The 19,847-nt window shown below is 41.7% G+C and overlaps 1 protein-coding gene across 2 annotated transcripts in view; it reads right to left on the reverse strand.

Moving 5' to 3' along the window:
* Positions 1-19,847, reverse strand: part of WWC2 (WW and C2 domain containing 2) — a 159,085-nt gene that overhangs the window by 18,968 nt on the left and 120,270 nt on the right. For both annotated transcript variants that reach the window (XM_054030334.1, XM_054030335.1), the window contains 8 exons: positions 15,373-15,496; positions 10,593-10,673; positions 10,419-10,505; positions 7,499-7,691; positions 5,414-5,578; positions 4,455-4,573; positions 3,439-3,637; positions 1,470-1,634 (listed from right to left, as the gene is read on the reverse strand). In XM_054030334.1, coding sequence (XP_053886309.1) covers positions 1,470-1,634; positions 3,439-3,637; positions 4,455-4,573; positions 5,414-5,578; positions 7,499-7,691; positions 10,419-10,505; positions 10,593-10,673; positions 15,373-15,496 — 1,133 coding nt within the window. The remainder of the gene's footprint in view (positions 1-1,469; positions 1,635-3,438; positions 3,638-4,454; positions 4,574-5,413; positions 5,579-7,498; positions 7,692-10,418; positions 10,506-10,592; positions 10,674-15,372; positions 15,497-19,847) is intronic.

Genomic DNA, 19,847 nt, shown 5'->3' on the forward strand with positions numbered 1-19,847 from the left:
TGTCCTGTTCCTGCCACAGTCACAATTTGAGGTGCTGCATGGTACCTTGGTTTCACACTCTGGTTACATCTATACTAGCCAACTTCATAGCCATAATTTACCACCAGTTCAGCTCCACCCCTGGTAGGATGGGTGGAAGTTAAGGTATTTATACTGCCATGCCCAAGTTTACATAACAGTAGGTAAAACCATCAGGGCCCTCTCTACATCACACCATCCATCATTACTTCCTCTGGAGGAGCTGCACAAGTAACAGCATTAGGGCTGCAAGGTTCACCAGTGTGAACAAGATCTCAATGTGCCGGGGTTAAACAACAGACAGTGGGCTCTGGATTCAGCCAAAAAGTTATCCAAAAGTTATGCAAAGCCTGTAGAGCAGAGTATTCTATGGGTACCTAATATACTTAGTGAGTGCAAGAGGAAGTGAAAGGTCATTTCACAGGAGAGTCACCTTATGACAGGATAAATATAACATAGTGCTAAGTGCTTTCATACCAATTATTTTAACTTTTTAATCAGATAATCACCATAAAGTTGTGACCAACTTTAAAAATTTCATTATTTAAAATGGAAACTCCTGACCAATTGAGGAGTGGGATTGGTAAGGAATTAAAATGCTGAGGAAAAAAAATGACATACTTGCCACTGAAGCCATACTCAGATCAAAGCAAATATCAAATAAAAAAAAAATCTGTTTGTTTTTAAATTAAAATTTGTGTAATACAGCTTGTGATTACTTCTTAGATCTTAAAACAAAATGTTTTTATTGTTTAAATACCAAACACTTATAGCTATTGCTGATAAACTAAGGCAGTCTCCATGTTACCACTGTTAAAAGGGAGACTAAAACTGTATTGTCAGAACCAAATTTGAGACTAATGCCCAAGGCAGAGCTCAGGGACACAGTTGCAGCAGGGTTTCAGACCTGCATCATGTAGATGCTAACCATACTAACCAATCTGAAATCAGGGTAAGCTTCAAAAAGTGATTCAAAACTGATAGCAGCTGAGCTTTTTCCAGTTTATGTTGCCCTCACGCTGTACATTATTAAAAAATGCTAATGCAATGTTTGCTTATTATGAGCTTTATTCTAACACATTTTCAACAGATCAAAATTGCCAGATGATTTCAGTGCATTGCGATGTGTGAATTACTGTTCTGTTTATACAGTGAAACACACCTGTTTGCAAAGGTCCAACACAAGTCACGTCATAGATACAAGCCCTCTGCAAAGGGTTGCTTTTCATCCATAGTAAAGTGCTTTGACACAATATATGAGTTCACTGTAAGCCTGTTCCACTGTGCATCAGTATGTTCTTTTGAAAATCCAAGAAAAGCACAATTTAGACTCTTGCAGGTGAAAAATGGGTTTTCCCAGTACATGACTCATTGCCACTAATGTGCCATTGCCAAAGAATTAAATGACTCTTTAGTTAATAGCATCTCATTGAGAGTGCTTTTCCTCTTACCCTACAGATGTACTGGTTCCGCTCTCCTGGAGAGAAAGTTTGCGAGCGCACTAGCATGCTGTTCCTGACAAAGGGACGCTGTCTAGAGCTCAAGCTGGCTCTGTCCTTGGGTCGGACTGCCATATTCTCATTAACTGCTTCCTCAGTATTAGTCTCTTTATCAACCTGTCAAGAGAAATTTAAAATAAAAAATACATACACACATACACTCCCCTGCCAGCGATATACCTTGCAAGCACTGCTTTCTACCCTCCCAAGACCCTTCTACCCTCCCAAGAAACTTACCCATAACTAAGTGCAGCAGTATTCAATTAAAAAAAAAAATCAGTTAAAAAGTGTAAGAAAAACCTTGCCAGGTGTTCCCTGTGCCCAATACAATTGCCACTTCCATCTGAAACTTCTACAGCAGGGGCCTCACTAATCTGTAAACCACAACCCAGAAAGTCTGTACTCAGAACAAACATTTGGGTTTGCAGTTTACAGCTTCACAGTCAGGGCCGGCTCCAAGCAGCCAAAACCAAAAAAAAAAAAAAAAAAAAAAAAAAGCCGCGATCGCGATCTAAAAAAAGCCGCGATCGTGATCTGCAGCGGCAATTCGGCGGGAAGTCCTTCACTCTGAGCCGGAGTGAGGGACCGTCCGCCGAATTGCCGCTGAATACCTGCACCTGGCGCCCCTCTCCGGAGTGGCCGCCCCAAGCACCTGCTTGAGAAGCTGGTGCCTGGAGCCGGCCCTGTTCACAGTGAGGTTCTGATGCTGTGCTGAGGGCAGGACTGAGAAGGGTGATGCCACATGCCTAAAGGACTAACGGGGCATTTCATATCACCCCTGGACTCCCTCCCCGCAGCAAACACCCTGAAACATGGCTACATCACTGACTTGCCCAGCCTACGGCAACTGCTTATCTGCCAACCTCACTAATCTGAACTGGGGCTTCCCACTCAACTAATTCATACAATATTAATTAGGTCCTACTTTATTTACTGTGCCCACTAAAATAAGCATTTAGGTATCTTTTTTCCTTTTTCTACAGCAAAGTTGATTGTTCTTTGAAGTTTTCAGTTATCTAGTTGTTCATACAGACCAGAGAATGTCTTAAGCAGCAGCACAGCAACTGTAGGAGGATTTGGCACTAGTAGATCACATTTCAATCAGTATTGCAATCAGATATTGCATCGCCACCTTCTGCTTGGCCTCTGACTCACTGCTGAATGCAGGTCTTCTTAACAAGGCTTAGACCACAGCTTTAGGCCACGATTCAGAAAATTACTTAAGCATGTGTCTAACTTTAAGCAGGTAAGTTGTTCTAGGCATGTGCTTAAGCATCTTGCTGAATCAGGGCCATGATCTGTGCCTGCCAGCCTGGTCCCCAAAAGACTCTCAATCCATTTGGCCACTCCCTGAACTAACTGAGAGCTAATTACAATCCCCAATGAGTCACTAGACCAAACATTGAACTTTTCCAAGTTCAGATGGAAGATTTATGTCTAAATTCCCTGCACTAACTTCAAAGATCTTAATTTTTTTTTTGAAAGCACAATCTTAAGAGAAATAAGAAAAAACTAAAGATGAAATCATGACATACATAAGCAAAAAATAACGTATACATTCATAACCTTAAAGCTACTAAACTAATTTTCTTTCAACTTGAATTTTTTCCTTACTCAGAGACCAAGTAAAGACTGGAGTTTTAAGGTAGTTGTTTTTAAGTTAAAAGCATGCAACATTTTCAACTAGAATGAATGTTAGAAGTTCACACTTGCCTAACTCAAAAATGACCAATCTGATTTTGCTCAAACTTACTATACAAACAATTGCTATAATAAATGTCATGGTAATCTTTAAGCTTTCAAACCCGATATACTATTATGGCATACGCTAAGGGAAAGAAGCAAATAAATATTTCATAAGACTAAGTGGTGTCTTCAAACATGCAGTATGCTTTAGGGAAGCACAATCTAAAATATTCACCAGTGTTGGGACTACAGCAGCTAACTGATTGCCAGGGGCATCAGCGTGGTCACTTTCTTTCCCACCCTTGTTTTCATCTGTCTTTGCTGTATCAGTGCATAATCTCAAGTTATCTGTATATCCGCCTTCCTCTTCCAATTTAACTCCATCCTCCTTTTCATCCACAATTTCATCAGATGCCTCTGCTAGCATTTCTAACCTGCAAGAACAAAAATAACCCAAGTTACCCTTGAATTGACAAGACCCACAGGAGAAAAGTACTGAATTGCCTAAATCCTGCACCTTGTACAAGAGGCATATTGTTATCAATACGTTATCTTGATAAGAACAGGATGATTATAGTATCACCAAATGCTTCCAAATTACTCATGTGAATGCATTTTTAATTATATGCTCCAAGAAAAAACAGAAAGCTCTGTTATAATTCACCTTCGAGAACATTTTAACAAAGCTCACTAAATTTGATAGCACCATGCTGCTCTGGTGATAATGTACACAATAAAAATTTAATGCTATGAAAAAGCCTTATTAAAGCTTCCTGTACGTGATCACACATTTCTGTATGACAACTACAGAAAAGGCGTACTGGGAAATACTGTTCCTTAACATACACAACAAGATACAGTAATTTAGCAACAGAACCTGTCCCCACTCATGGAGAAAGTTCACAACTCCTCCAAAACAAGAACAAACAGCACATATCCTGTCTATGACATGCAGCAGCCCCCTCACCCGAACTCCTAGTCATCTCTCATTATAGTTTATGGACTGCAATAAGATGGGACAAGTAACATTTGTGATGTGGCATTTTGGGACACAGTCAGTGAGTCAGGAAGAACTGAGTGGATTACACAGAAGGAGTGGGGGGGGGGCGGGGAATTAGAACTTTCAGTATATTTGGTAAACTTAAGTGAAGATAATGAATTGTCCCTGAAGAGGAAGCGATTTTTTTTTCCTGGCACGTAAAGCACTTTTCCTAAGCCTACAATGAGGGTCAATGTAAAGAACAGCTTTACCAGTCTTCATCAGCACCCCTGTTCTCCTGCCCCTCCTCCTCCTCCTCCTCTTCCGCCAGCTCTTGCTCTACCGCTTCCAGCTCAGCAGATGTCCTCTCCAGCAGAGCCGAGACAGCATCCTGATGGCGTAAATAAAGAGAATGAAACTAGACACAGTACATTAGGCAAGAAATGACAACGCTTACAAGAGTTGCATTTCCCTGGCATTCCCTTACACCAGGAAAATGTGATTAAGTGATAATAAAAAGGCAAAGTATGGAAGTTTATGCCGGGGATCAGAATTCCAGACATGCTATATACTAATTAGTTGTGTGAAAACATTCAAAAAGAGATTTAAGTATTTTAATAGGGTGATACCATGAAGTATATTTCTTCTCTAATGAGGGGTGATTATAGTATCGCCTAAATAGGAAGAAAAGATTATTTTTTAAAATCACGTATGTCTCATGCTGTTCTTGTGATGCAAGCACAAAGCAGAAAAGTTTGTTTTCACTGGAATGATTATGATGCAATTTGCATAAAAAGTATTTTTAAAACGCAATGAAAATATTTTAACCTTTAACAAAGAACAAAAAACAAAGCTGTTTCCAAAATACACACATGAAAATAAGAAACCAAGTTAACTAACAGGGAAATTAGGGAGACTCTTATTTTAAAAACAATGTAAGGAAGGTCAGAAGAAGAAGAGATTAAAACATAGGACCCAATCCTGCAACCCATAGTTAGGCCCTGATTCTACAAACACTTATGCACATGCTTAATATTTACAACCCCATATGGGACTAGTAAAGTTAAGCATGCACATGAGTGCATGCAGGATTGGGACCCTAGGCCCTAGTAAAGTCAACGAATAAGAACGGCAATTTGGCGCATATAACATTAGTGCAAGTGAGGTGAGGGAGTAGGGGTCAATGCCTTTTTTCTTGCTTTCGCTGGCTTAGCCAACACACACTGCTCACCAAGTCCAACGAGCCTGACAATTGCTTGTAAGGCAGAAACACCGATTCCTCATTTTGTTCCTTGTTCTTTTTGCCAGGAATTTGCTTGCAGGGCAGCAGATTATACCACAGAGTATAGGTCTCATTAGAAAATGATAAATCTGCAAGGCTGAGCTGAGTTCCAGCCTACACAGAATGACAGATGGAAGGAAAAAGTTAAAATTGGTCATTTTTCCTGTATGAGAGCTGAGCTCTTGTTCTACAGTATTTTTCATTGTACAAAGGGCACCACAAACTTGACAAGCATTTCTGAGTGTTTTACAGCTCAAAAAGCATTGTTTTTTCCAGTGATGAAACAGAGTTTAAAGACCAAATGGAAATCTGTGCAAGCTACTCAATATTGCATATATTTTTTTAAAATAAATAAAATACCAAGCTAAGCATTTACCTGTTACCAAAAAATGAGACCCCTGAAACCCCCCAAAATGCTTCTCTGGTATTCTGTAGCATTAAATAATGAACAACCATTGGAGTCCACTGCAGAGTGCACATCTTGGGTTCTGGAGAGACAAAGCCACAATACCAACCCTATGGAGGACATTCTGGTCGATCTCAGTCCACTTCTCAGCAGTTGGCCCATCACAAAAATCACCCACAACCACCAATACTAATTGGAATCTTCCTGGCAGTATCAGCGAAGAAGAATAAGAGCGAATAGTAGGGGAGATTAAGCTACCTTTTTATTCAGGGAAGGGAGACCTTCAGGTGAGGGTTGAGGCTTACTGGTTGGGAACTATGGGGAAATTTGCACTATTGCTGTCAGGGCTATACCCTGGAGATTTAAGTTCTCTGTTCTGTAGCTAAATAGAGGATTTCAGTCTCCACAGCTGTCAGTCTGGGTGGCTGGTTGGCACAATTCACTGACAGCCCTGACATGTGTCCCTTCTGCAGTGAGGGAGACCCTGGTGCACATCTACCTGAAAGGCACCAAGTGGCAGCCCCTCTTCTGGCACCTCCAAAACCTCCTGCTGAGGTTCCAGTGCATTTCCCCCCACATCTTTTTTTGTATGCATTCCCTGACTATAACTCCACAAAGTCGCTGGGCCACCTCATCAACCTCCTCCTGGCGCTGGCCACGATAACCATCCATCAGTCCAGGAGGAGAAAGCTCGAGGGGAGGTTCTTTACAAATGTGGGGCCTACTTGTGAACCCTATTTGTCTCATATACCTGTGCAGAGTTCCTTTGAGCAGTGTCCACTGGCTCCTTGGACGATGACTCAGAGCTAGAGGCATTGTTCATGGTTTGCAGTTTATATTTTAAAGAGTTCTTGATTATTAATCAGTGTGCCTCATATATATCACCACTGCCACTGGGCAACAATATGTGATGACAGTGATAACAAATACAAAATATGGAGAGACTTCAAAATAAAACAATGATCTCTCCCCATGACAGTGTCCTGGAAGGGAAATTTCCTTTTGTCTTTTTTACATGATGGCAAGCTTAATGGTAAATGAAAGCAAGTTATTAGTTATGTGATGATGACACAGTTAATCATGTCAGAAGCCAGAATAAATGGATAATGTCCCAGTCTACAGTATCCTGGATTGTTAATGTCACATATTATTACAATGAAGTATACTAGTCTCAAAACATGGACCTTAATGCAGTCTACACAGTGTTGTACAAAAGATTTGCATTCCAGGCAGTGTTTTGTTACAACACAAGTTCACATCACTTTGTTTTACATATTGTATTTTATACTTTGGAGACCCAATTCTACTCTGACTTGCATCAGTGTTACACTGATGTAACTCCAATGAAGTTTAGATGAAATGACTCATGATCTACATCTGTGTGCTATACATCGATTTATCATTGTGCAATATCATGGCAAGACAGAGCTTTTAAAACGGTCTCCATCCAACACCGTATTGTATATATGTGGAATTGCAGAGAAATGTAATCATCAGTGCTATTGAGACAACCCAGATGAGGTGCTGAATTCTTCTGGGAGTGTTGCAGAATTCTAGAAGCCATATTCATCAGTGGGGAATAAAACAAACAAATGCATGCCAAGCAAAGCTAATATAAAAATGCATACCAGGCATTCTTCCCGTCGAGTTTTACTGACAGAACAAACATCTACATGTAATGTCTTCTGCTGCAAAGCTTCTTGGGAAATGGCTACTCTGAATATCTCATTGAATAAAATGGTTTCCATAGCAGGATGGACTTTAGTGCGGAACAGACAGCTGATGTCAACTGAGGATGGAAGTACTGCTACCCTAAAATACCTGAAGGGAACAAAATAAAATGATTTACATGTGTAGCAAATAGCACCTAGTATGCAAGCACAATTACAATTTAAGATCATTCACAAAATCCCAAATTAATGGCTTCTTAACATTTTACCCCTGTAATTGTCTCATGCTCAGCTGCAGGTGCACTATGCTTAACACGTGCCAGCTGCTGAGGGGAAAAGTGAATCACTGCAGCCAGCCTTCCACCGTGGAGGGAAACTGATCACAAGGTTTGAAGGAAAAGTGCATGCCAGGGAAATGGACAGGCAACAATTCACTTGAGAGAAAGGAGAAAGAGGGGGCTGATAAATTTAACTTCCCACCTGTCCCTTGCACAGCCATTTCCCCAAAAGTTATTTCTGTGCCTTGGGAAGGTAATGACAGATGAGGTAGGCATTGCTGACTCTATCCAAATGAATCCTTTGCTTTAGTATTAAGTGAGAGACGCTGAAGATCATGTCACAGAAAGTGGGATACATTATCCTAATGGAAACAAGAAATCCTAGAAAGTTGAAAGATCCTTTTGGAGCAGAGACAGAGAGTTGGAAAATTGAGAGAAAAAAGTTAAACACTTAGAAGTGACTTCAGTAGCATGGTGGAATGCATTTCTGAGAAAAAGGAAAATTGAAAACTAGTAAAAGAGAAAGAAAACAGCTAGGAAAGATGAAAAGCAGTACTTGACCGAGATTAATATTATCTAGTATTTAATAATCACACCCCTACTCCCACGTGTAGATGTAGCCTAAGTTCAACAGTCTCTGTACTCTTATTGACACCCTGGCCAACAGTGTGGTTTCCATATTTGAATCCTGCCTTTACATATGCATCAAGTGTACCAAGGATCTTTCCTTAACCCTCATCTTTTACGCACCTTCTTACTTTAGCTATCTTCATTTTCACCTCACTATCAACTACCTTGGACTTCTCTTCTATATTGAAGTCCTCTAACTACGATTCCCAAGTATCTGCTTTTATTGACTGTATCAGGTCACAGATATGTCAGCTTTCTACTGCTGAATACTCTGAAGACTTAAAAGGACACTGACAACTGAATGTCTTAAATTCCAAATTGTGAAAACAAGGTTTCATAAAACCTACCATCAACAGCACAACACAATTTTTTTTTAAAAAGGGACCAATGAAAACAGGTGTTTTTTCCACAAATGCACATTCTCCGGTGTGTTTCAAAGATGGCAGTACTAAGTGAATAAAAGTGAAACTGACTTCATTGATTGTCATTGTCCAAGCTAAGAAAAATGTAAACGGCTTACAAATACAGACAAGTATACTGGATTTTAAAAATTCTTTCACTTCTAACAAACTATGGCTTTGTATCAGAAGAAAACAGCTCATATTTTTTAAACTAACAGTATATCTCTGAGTCCTTTTTGTGGAGTAAAAAATTCTTTGCCCCAGGTCTCTGACTTCAACCTCTTACTTTGGTCCCAAGGCCAAAAATATTGGGAATCAACTTATTTTTCTTACTATATCTTCAGAACATTGTTAATATTTGTACTTCACTTGATCTTTAATGCTCTAACTTTGACAGCCTTCTTCATACTGTACATTAGCCATGTCTCATCTCAACTTTCCATTTTCACGGTCTTTCTAAATTTCTGCACTATAAATTTTAGGGGGGCATAATAGTGGTAGACACAACTATTAACTCCAAAAAACAAGATTGTGTCACACACATCCTTCATGTTCACTGGCTTCCTATTGATCAGTGAACCCAGTTCAAAATAGCCTTAAAAATACCAACTCTCCATGGACTGGCACCATCCTACCTCTAATCATATTAAGCCTCGTAACAGCCTGTTGAGATAGTCAAATATTATTGTATCTATTTTGCAGCCTGGAAAATTGAAGCAGTTGTTTGTCCAAAGCCATGCAACAAGTTAATTTACAGATCGAGGTGTAGAACTCAGAGATCTTTAATCCCAGTTCCCTACTCTAACTACCATAAGGTCCATCAACAGCTGTTAGCCAAGATGGTCAGGGATGCAATCCCATGCTCTAGGTGTCCCTAAATCTCTGACTGCCAGAAGCTGGGACTGGATGACAGGAACTGGATCACATGATAACTGCCCTGTTTTGTTTATTCCCTCTGGAGCATCTGGCATCAGTCACTGTCAGAAAACAGGATACTGGGCTAGATGGACCACTAGTCTGACCCAGTATGGCCATTCTTATGTTCACTAAGAACACTCCCTCTTGTTTCTTTCATTACTTCCTACATCAGCCATTTTTCCACACTTTCATCAACCTTTTTTCCACTTTTATTGTTTTGATATTTCTATCTATACAGCACAACGCAGAGCTTAATTTTTGAGAGGCACTCAAACATCACTTGTTAGAGATGATGTGTCTCTGCATTTTTGCTGTACATTAGCCATGTCTCATCTCAACTTTCCATTTTCACGGTCTTTCTAAATTCCTGCACTATAAATTTTAGGGGGGCATAACAGTGGTAGACACAACTATTAACTCCAAAAAACAAGATTGTGTCACACACATCCTTCACGTTCACTGACTTCCTATTGATCAGTGAACCCAGTTCAAAATAGCCTTAAAAATACCAACTCTTTTTTAAATAACTATAACATATAATTATACAGTATCTAAAGCGACAGTACCTTCCAATAGGAACGAGTAAAGCATAATCACAGAAATCGTGCAATGTACACTTCAGCATTACTGCTCAATGATTATCTTACTTACACTCTGGAACCAAAGGGGACAGAGAAGGCATGAAGATTTCTGAGCTGCATTACAATTACCACAAAACTTGAACTGCTTTGGTCATATCTGTTAAAATAAGAAGACAATGTGAGGCAGTTTTGCCAGAAGTGTCCCTAAATATGAATAGATGTTTCCCATTTGCTTATTACTTACCTAAGTCCTATTTGCACCTGGGCAGCCTCTAGAATTGTCGTGTCATCTTCACTATATACAGCATCTTCAGTTTCATTTGGTCTAGATCAGATAAGTAAATAATTGGATACAAGGGTAAGAAAATCATAGTTAACTTTCAATTATCATAGAAGAATACAGAAAAAACCCATAAACCTCACAAAAGACAGATTTAATTGAATCGCTTATCTGTAGCGCAACTAAGAATTTCAGTGTTTGTACTGCAATGGCACAGGTTTTAAGACCAGCCACTTCAGTGTCTGACTTAGGAAAGGCCTCAGGCCAGCTGTTTAAAGTGGTCAGACTAATAGGTATGAGTGCAATAATGGTGACCAGCTATGCACAGTAGATGGATTCAGGGATATAGAGAAATGATGTCCTGGGAACTAAAGAGATGAAAGAACATTTGACCACACATGGTATCAGGAGCTTATTTCAAGTCCAGTCTATCTGGGGGGTTGGGGCGCTGTACAATGAGGAGGATTCTATGAAAAAAATTAGAACCTGTATTCACAAGTACTAGGAGCACTAGCTCTTCTCTCTCTCTCTCTCTCTCTCTCACACACACACATACACACACACACACACAGATTGGCTGTTTGAGGAAGGACATGGCATTAATGAGATTCATTGATTTTATGGCCAGGAGTGACCATTGTGACTATCTAGTCTAACCTTCTGGATAACAGTCCAAAGACATCACTTTCTGATGAAAAGAACAATGCACACATTCAATACAGTGTCAAGACATCATGCCATGATTAGTTTGTGATTGGGACTCCATTCTACATGTATAGCTCTTTCTTCTCATAGCTGCCCAATCACTTCTTGATTGTAGGCAAAAGAGAGGAAAAACACCCACTCTTTCTCCCCACCTTTTGTTGCTGGAAACAAAGGAAGTCTTTCTCTTCTTTCCTTCCTCCATCTCTTGGTGAATGGTAGACAGGAAGGGGATTTCTTCCCTCTTCCATCTGCCCCACCATTCTTAGCTTTTTAGAGGGATAGGAAAGATCCCCATAGATCCTGCCTATTCATATTCTGCTTGCTGCAATAGTGATAAGCAGCATGAGGTATGCTCTTGTGACCAAGATGGACTGGGACCCAACAGATAGTCTCCATGACAGCCATATACATCAGCACAAGTCACTGCACATGACTATAATCTAGGGCTGTCAAGTGATAAAAAAAAGTAATCGTGATGAAAAAATTAATCGCAATTAATCACATGACTAATCGCGCTGTTAAACAAAAATAGAATACATTTATTTAAATATTTTTGGATGTTTTCTACATTTTCAAATATATAGATTTCAATTACAACACAGAATACAAAGCATACAGTGCTCACTTTATATTTATTTTTATTAGAAATATTTGCACTATAAAAAACAAAAGGAATAGTATATTTCAATTCACCTAATACAAGTACTGTAGTGCAATCTCTTTATAACAAAAGTTGAACTTACAAATGTAGAATTATGTACAAAAAATAACTGCATTCAAAAATAAAACAATGTAAAACTTTAGAACCTACAAGTCCACTCAGTCCTACTTCTTGTTCAGCCAATCGCTCAGACAAACAAGTTTGTTTACATTTGCAGGAGATAACGCTGCCTGCTTCTTGTTTACAATGTCACCTGAAAGTGAGAACAGGCGTTTGCATGGCATTGTTGTAGCCAGTGTTGCAAGATATTTATGTGCCAAATATGCTAAAGATTCATATGTCCCTTCATACTTCAACCACCATTCCAGAGGACATGCATCCATGCTGATGACAGGTTCTGCTCGATAACAATCCACAGCAGTGCGGACCGATGCATGTTCATTTTCATCATCTGAATCAGATGCCACCAGCAGAAGGTTGATTCTCTTTTTTGGTGGTTCAGGTTCTGTAGTTTCTGCATCAGAGTGTTGCTCATTTAAGACTTCTGAAAGCATGCTCCACCCTTCGTCCCTCTCAGATTTTGGAAGGCACTTCAGATTCTTAAACCTTGGGTCGAGTGCTGTAGCTATCTTTAGAAATCTGATATTGGAACCTTCTTTGTTGTTTGGTCAAATCTGCAGTGAAAACATTCTTAAATTGAACAACATATGCTGAGTCGTCATCCGAGACTACCGTAACACAAAATATATGGCAGAATGCGGGCAAAACCATGGAAAAGGAGACATTCAATTCTCCTCCAAGGAGTTCAGTCAGAAATTTAATTAACACTTTTTTTTTTTTTTTTTTTTTATTATTAAAACAAGCATCATCAGAATGGAAGCATGTCCTCTGGAATGGTGATTGAAGCATGAAGAGGCATATGAATGTTTAGCATATCTGGCAGTAAATACCTTGTGATGCCGGCTACAAAAGTGTCATGTGAATGCCTGTTCTCACTTTCAGGGTGACCTTGTAAATAAGAAGCAGGGAGCATTATCTCCCATAAAGGTAAACAAACTTGTTTCTCTTAGAGATTGGCTGAATAAGCAGTAGGACTGAGAGGACTTGTAGGCTCTAACGATTTACATTGTTTTGTTATGGCGTGCAGTTAAGTTAAAAAAAAAATCTATATTTGTAAGTTGCACTTTCACGACAAAGAGATTGCACTACAGTACTTGTATGAGGTGAATTGAAAAATACTATTTCTTTTGTTTGCCATTTTTACAGTGCAAATATTTGTAATCAAAAGTAATATAAAAAGTGAGCACTATACACTGTGTATTCTGTGTTGTAATTTAAATCAATATATTTGAAAATGTAGAACATCCAAAAATATTTACTAAATGTCAATTGGTATTCTACTGTTTAACAGTGTGATTAAAACGGTGATTAATTGCAATTAATTTTTTTGAGTTAATCACGTGAGTTAACTGACTAATCAACTGCCCTACTTTAATCACAAGCTGAGAATTACCTGTGTAAATCTAATTCCACCCAAACTTTGCATTAGAGAGGGACCAAGGAAGTAGCAATAAGATTTGATGTGGAATAGGCTTAGCTTAGGCCTCAGAGTTCAGGCTGAAGTACAGATCCACAACTTTAGGACAGGACTAGCAGGAGGGTCTCTGCCGATTGAAGTCACTAAAACACAGGATTGGGAACTTCAACAGCAGAGTCCAGGGAAGGGTTTTGTGGCCTGCAGCATGCAGGGGGTCAGACCAGATGATCATAATGGTCCCTTCTGACCTTAAAGTCTATGAGTCTATGAGGACTGAGTGGTGTGGATTCTCCTGAGATGTTCTGGTAAGATTTTAGTTCAGAATGCTAGAAATCTCACAAGATCTTCTATGCTAGGTTTCATCTGAATAGTTTTATTTTGTCTTTTTGATTTGAGAAAGTTTTACCAGAACTTAATGAAGCCCCACTCCCTCTACGACACCATAATGCAGTGGTTCTCAACCGGGGGTCCAGGGCAGCATTAGACTCCCTGGGGCCCAGGGTAGAAAGCCGAAGCCTCACAGTATGGGGCTGAAGCCCAGGACCCTGCACTCCGTCACCTGGGGTTGAAGCCAAAGCCCGAGCAATGTAGCTTGTCGGGGGCCTCCGTTGCATGGGGTTCCAGGCAGTTGCCCTGATTGCTACCCCCCTAATGCCAGCCCCCCTAATGGCACACATGGGCTGTGGAGTTTTTACAGTATGCTGGGGGGGCAGGGGGAGAAGGGGGACTCAGAAAGAAAAAGGTTGAGAACCCCTGCCATAATGTACCTTCATTTGCCCAGCAAGTAAGGCTATTGTGGCTGCTACTGGAACATTTAAAAGAGGGATATTAGATAAGCATCTCATTAAAACACACATCCTTAAGTCCTCAAACCTCCCTCCCCAGATCTCTTAATATCAGATACCTGCAAAAGTTGAGGTGAACAATGAAGATCCTAGAGACTCCCCATAGTCTGCTTTTGTTTGGAATATTCTTAAAATTCTATCATCTGTGCTAAAATTTGTTTATTGTTCTAAGAAACCTATAGTTTACATATTACATTTCTGCTTAGGAAATTAGCAAGAGAAATGGGAATAGAAAACACTATATTAGAGCAACATGGCCAAATTAAGGTGACTAAAACAATTTAAATCTAAACCTTAACTATAGTAGCACTGGTGGTCCACTAAAATGTGCATGTTTCTGAATTTATAAAAAAGTAAATATTTTGTTAATATACTTTTCTTTATAAATTAAGCTGCAAATGGGTGGATGGGCAGGACAGAAATAAATCTCCTGGGACCAAAATGCGCTAATTTCAATCAAAAAGTCTCTCGGTTTCTTAAACCTACTTAGGGTTACCATACGTCCGGTTTTTCCCGGACATGTCTGGCTTTTTGGTAATCAAACCCCCGTCCGGGGGGAATTGCCAAAAAGCCGAACATGTCCGGGAAAATACCGGCCGGGCACTTCCCCTCCCGGGCTCCAGCTGCTCTGCTCCTCCCCTGACTCTTCGGCTTAAGAGCCGAGCTGCCCAAGCACTCCGACTTCGGGCAGCCCCCTTGCCTCCGGACCCTGAGCTGCTGGCCAGGCACTTCCCCTCCCGGGCTCCAACTGTGCTGGGGAAGCGCCGTCTGGAGGCGCAGGGTCTGGAGGCTGCCCGGCAAACCATGATGCCGGTAGCGCTCGGGCAGCCCTTTTCGCATGGCTGGGAGGGAGGAGGGGGAGTTAGGGCGGGGACTTTGGGGAAGCGGACGGGGCGGAGTTGGGGCGGGGGCGGGGCCGGGGTGGGAAAGAGGCAGGGCAGGGGCCCATGGAGTGTCCTCTTTTTTATTTTTTAAATATGGTAACCCTAAACCTACTGTTTTACAGAAGCTTCATATACACCACTGTCTCCAGCCACAGACTCATCAGACACTGCAGCAGATACACAAGTTGCTTTCTCCTCAAGCAGCTGACTTACTGCTCTTCTTGGTAGGTCGACACCTAAGCAAGGGAGGAAGAATAAAAATTAGTGCTAGACAATTACCAGCAAGGTAACTGCACAGCTTAGAACACTGCCAAGTTGAAAGTGATGACCCTTAGCTCAATTTCATGGAGTAATTCTGTTTCACCCCACTGAACAGATACAGGATGTATTACTATTGTCGCTTATTCTAGTTAGGGGGTTACATGTCTAAACTGATGAGCTTGAAAATGCAGAACTATTATTTCCTTCCCAAACACAGGCTTCTCTCACCCTTATTAGTCTATATCTTGAGCTTTGAACCTACATTTCCAATTTTAAATTCTCACTGTAATAAAATTTCAGCAGCACACAAAACCAGGGCTGACAACTATGTTTTATTAACAATATATAAGTGATATAGAAGCTTCAGGATTTCCCTCCTAGAAATGCAAACTCCCATTTGGTTTAGCCAAGGAATGCCTAACACTATCATCAAAAACCTTTAGCACCAGCTACTACTTAATTTTAACCTCCGAGTCATATTCATATGCTAGTGTCCTGCAGTGAACACACAGCATTCGTTGAAAGCATCATTTTGCCGTGAAATAAGTTGCAGGCCTATGGAGCTTTTTTTTTTTTTTTTTTAATTTGCAAAGGAGTTAGGATATTGGTATGCGTTATGCACACCTCCTGAGTCATGACTTTACATCTTGTTAAGATGTTAAAAATTTAAGGCTTCGGTTTAGAGGATCGATTGCTACATTTCTGCTTTTATTTGTAGCAGTACAGATGCTTTTTCCTTGATGATGAAGTGCTCCCCCCTCCACTCATGTGTGAGGTGAAGGTGATGACAAGATTTATTGATTACCCCCAGGAATAAGCACAGACGCCTGAAATTGACTTTGACAATGACAGAGACTGACTGTGGAAGAACTTCATGGTTATTCCGAGTTGGTTGCTGCCAGCAGGGACCTGTAGAGGAGAGTAAATCTGTATGTACTTCACCTATACAGAAGCGCCTACAAGAGACAAGTACAGAGGCACTTTATCTGCAGAGAAGTTTTGTATTGTAATAGGTGGCACTGGAAGCACCACCTACAGTTAAGTTTATCTGCTTTCCATTATAGAACCTTATTTTTAGTTGCTTATAATACTCTGTCAAACTTTAACCATTTAGGCTGAAATTTTCCGTGTAAGATGTCTGCCTCAGACTGATTTTTATTTTTATTTTTTTTTAAAGTTTCAGCTAAAACGGTCCAGCCATTTCCAAGATTTAAAGTAGGGAAAAACAGGTTTTGCCTACATTCAAAAAATTCTTATAACCATTTCACTGAGGAGCTCTAACACTCTGATGCTTTGGAACATGGACTTGAATTTGGTGAGGTATAGGGGAAGTGCCCTAGTGTCAGGGATGTGCCTTTTGCTGCTTTGTGAAACTCCACATAAATAAGACCAAATTATAAGCCTATTAAAAAAACCTGCAGTTTGCACATGATCCGTAGAAGCTTTTTAAAATTTGACAGCTAAATTCTCAAGTCAGGTCTACCCTTAAAACACTGTAGTGCCAATGGGAGTTTTCCCGTCGGCATAATTAACCCACCTCCATGAGAAGCGGTAGCTATGTCGATGGGAGGGCTTCTCCTGTCGACACAGCGCTGTCCACACCCATGGTCAGGTCAGGAGAAATGCTTTGCTTGGAGGGGTGGGGTGGATTTTTCACACCCCTGAGCAACAGCGTTATACCAATGTAAGTTTTACTTTAGACCTGGCCTCAGACTATTCCATCTGCACTGAGCAAGCTCTATCCCCCTAGCTGCAGAGGTGAAAGTAAGCTGGTACGGTACGGCATACCGGCAAGAGCCGGTACGCCATGCCAGACTGGACCGGCTTCTCCAGCGGTAATTTAAAGGGCCAAGGGCTCCAGCTACTGTGGGGAGCCCCAGGCCCTTTAAATCACCACCGGAGCTCCGGCAGCCGGGCTCAGGCGGGGATTTAAATGTCCTGGAGCTCTGTCCCTTGCGGGGAGACCCGGGCCCTTTAAAGCGCTGCCCAAGCCCTGCTGCCGGAGCTCCGGCAGCGCTTTAAAGAGCCCGGGGCTCCTTGAAGCGGCCGGAGCCTCTGGCCCTTTAAATCGTTGCCGGAGCCCTGCTGCCGCTACCCCAGCAGCAGCAGGGCTCTGGAGGTGATTTAAAGGGCCCGGGGCTCCCCGCAATGGCAGGAGCACCCGGCCCTTTAAATCCCCACCCGAGCCCGGCTTCTGGAGCCCCAGGAGCCAGGCTCTGGTGGGGATTTAAAGGGCCAGGGCTCCCTGCAGCAGCCAGAGCCCCAGGCCCTTTAAGTCACCACCAGAGCCCTGCCACCGCTACCCCAGCCCTAGCCTGAGCCCTGCCGCCCCGGGGTAGCGGCGGCAGGAGCCCTGGGCCCTTTAATTCGCTCCTGAGCCCCGGGGCTCCCAGCCACCTCTGCAGCTGGGAGTAGCTCCAGAGTGATTTAAAGGCCCTAGGGTTCCCAGCCACAGTCGGAGCCCCAGGGCCTTTAAATCTTGAAAGGCCTCACCTCTTCCCATTGAGGACACGCCCACTCAGGACTCCGGCATACCGAAAAGTCCTTTAAGTTACTTTCACCCCTGCCTAGCTGCCTAGCAGTTGATCAGACTATGCATGCACCATCCACACAGCTACTTAACATGCTCCATCCCAGGGCTGAGCAGAATGCTTTCTACAATTGCTCCTACCAGCTGCAAGTGTCCTACAGACAACAGCCTAATTCATTCCACAACCTGATTCATTCCCTGAGCACCACTCATCCTGTGCACTGAGTGAGGCAGGAGTCCTGTGGAAAAAATTGTACGTGATCATGTAATGAAAGACTATCATAATACAGACATAGAAAGGGGCGGAGTTAATTGTTTCTCACATTTCCTAACTTTTGAGTGCTTGATTTTGCAACCTTAATATACTTTTAATGTAGGCTTTTTAATATATTTTTGTTTTATATTTATACACTCACAGCACTACATATATTAAGAATAGGAAATCTCAGCATAAGGATTAACTTCATTTATAGCTTTTAAAAAATATAAGTGCTTTTAGAATTAAAGATACAGTGAGACTATCAAGAACGAGAGCTACAATTTAGGGCTTTTTTTTTTTTTTGCTGACCTATACCCCTCTTCTCCATATCATCCCATCAAAACATTTAAAACTATATTTCTTCAAATCAGCAAAACCAGGGCCTTGGATTTCTCATTGGTCATAGTATGCCTGCCTTTCACACCTGTCTCTTCATTCGCCCTGCCCACTTGGATTTTGTGAACAGCTAGAGTATTGAAAGTTAGCAAAGTTAGTTGTTGAAACTAAGCTGTATTTTTTTAATATTGGTTGTGACTCATCTGGCCACTGAAGAGCTGAACTGAATCATTCCCCCGCCTTTTACATCAGATTCTGTGAGGCTTCTAAAGCAGACAGAACACTAAGTTCCATCACACTGAAAAGACAAAGAACAGCAAGAAGTAAAGGTAAAGTAAAGCTCTAATTTTGCACTTCACAGATTCAGAACATTTGGGCTTTAGAGCTTGTCTACACAGAAAAACTGTCGCAAAAAAAGCCAGGGTGTGAGTTTAAAGCACCAAGAAGCAAGTACAGTAATTCCTCACTTAACGTTGTAGTTATGTTCCTGAAAAATGCAACTTTAAGTGAAACAATGTTAAATGAATCCAATTTTCCCATAAGATTTAATGTAAATGCAGGGGGGTTAGGTTCCAAGGAAATTTTTTGGGGCAGACAAAAGGCATTATATACTGTACAGTACTGTACTGTGGTTGGGAACTGCCCCTGGCTTACCTCACAAAAGGTAGAGCCCGCTGCAGGCAAGGACACTAGGAAGCACCTTCACGGCAGCAGCCTCCCTGGAGAAGAACAGGCGCCGACTTTGCCGGGGGATGCTCCAGGCCCGCCTCTTCCCGTCCCCGCTCCACCTCCTCTCCGGAGCACGCCGCATCCCTGCTCCTTCCCCTCCTCTCCCCCGCGAAAGTCCTAAGCACCACCAAACACCTGATTGGTGGCACTTAGAACTTTCTGGGAGGGAGGGGCAGGAGCGGAGACGTGGCGCTTCCCTGCTCCTCCCCCTCCCTCCTAGCACTTTGCGCTTAAGACTTTCTGGGAGGGAGGGGGAAGAGTGGAGATGCAGCACTTCCCCGCTCCTCCCACTTCCTCCCAGAAAGTCTTAAGCGCTGCCAAACAGCTGTTTGGCGGTGGGGGAAGCTCTAGAAGGGAGAGGGAGGAGGCAGAGAAGAGGAAATTGTGCATTGCTCCCTTGTAAAGTCGCTGCTCTTCCACAGAATCTTACAAGCAGCGGACAGAGCAGGCAGCCAAACGATGTTATAAGGGA

This window comes from Malaclemys terrapin, chromosome 5, assembly GCF_027887155.1.
Source record: "Malaclemys terrapin pileata isolate rMalTer1 chromosome 5, rMalTer1.hap1, whole genome shotgun sequence".
Taxonomy (NCBI): Eukaryota; Metazoa; Chordata; order Testudines; family Emydidae; genus Malaclemys; species Malaclemys terrapin.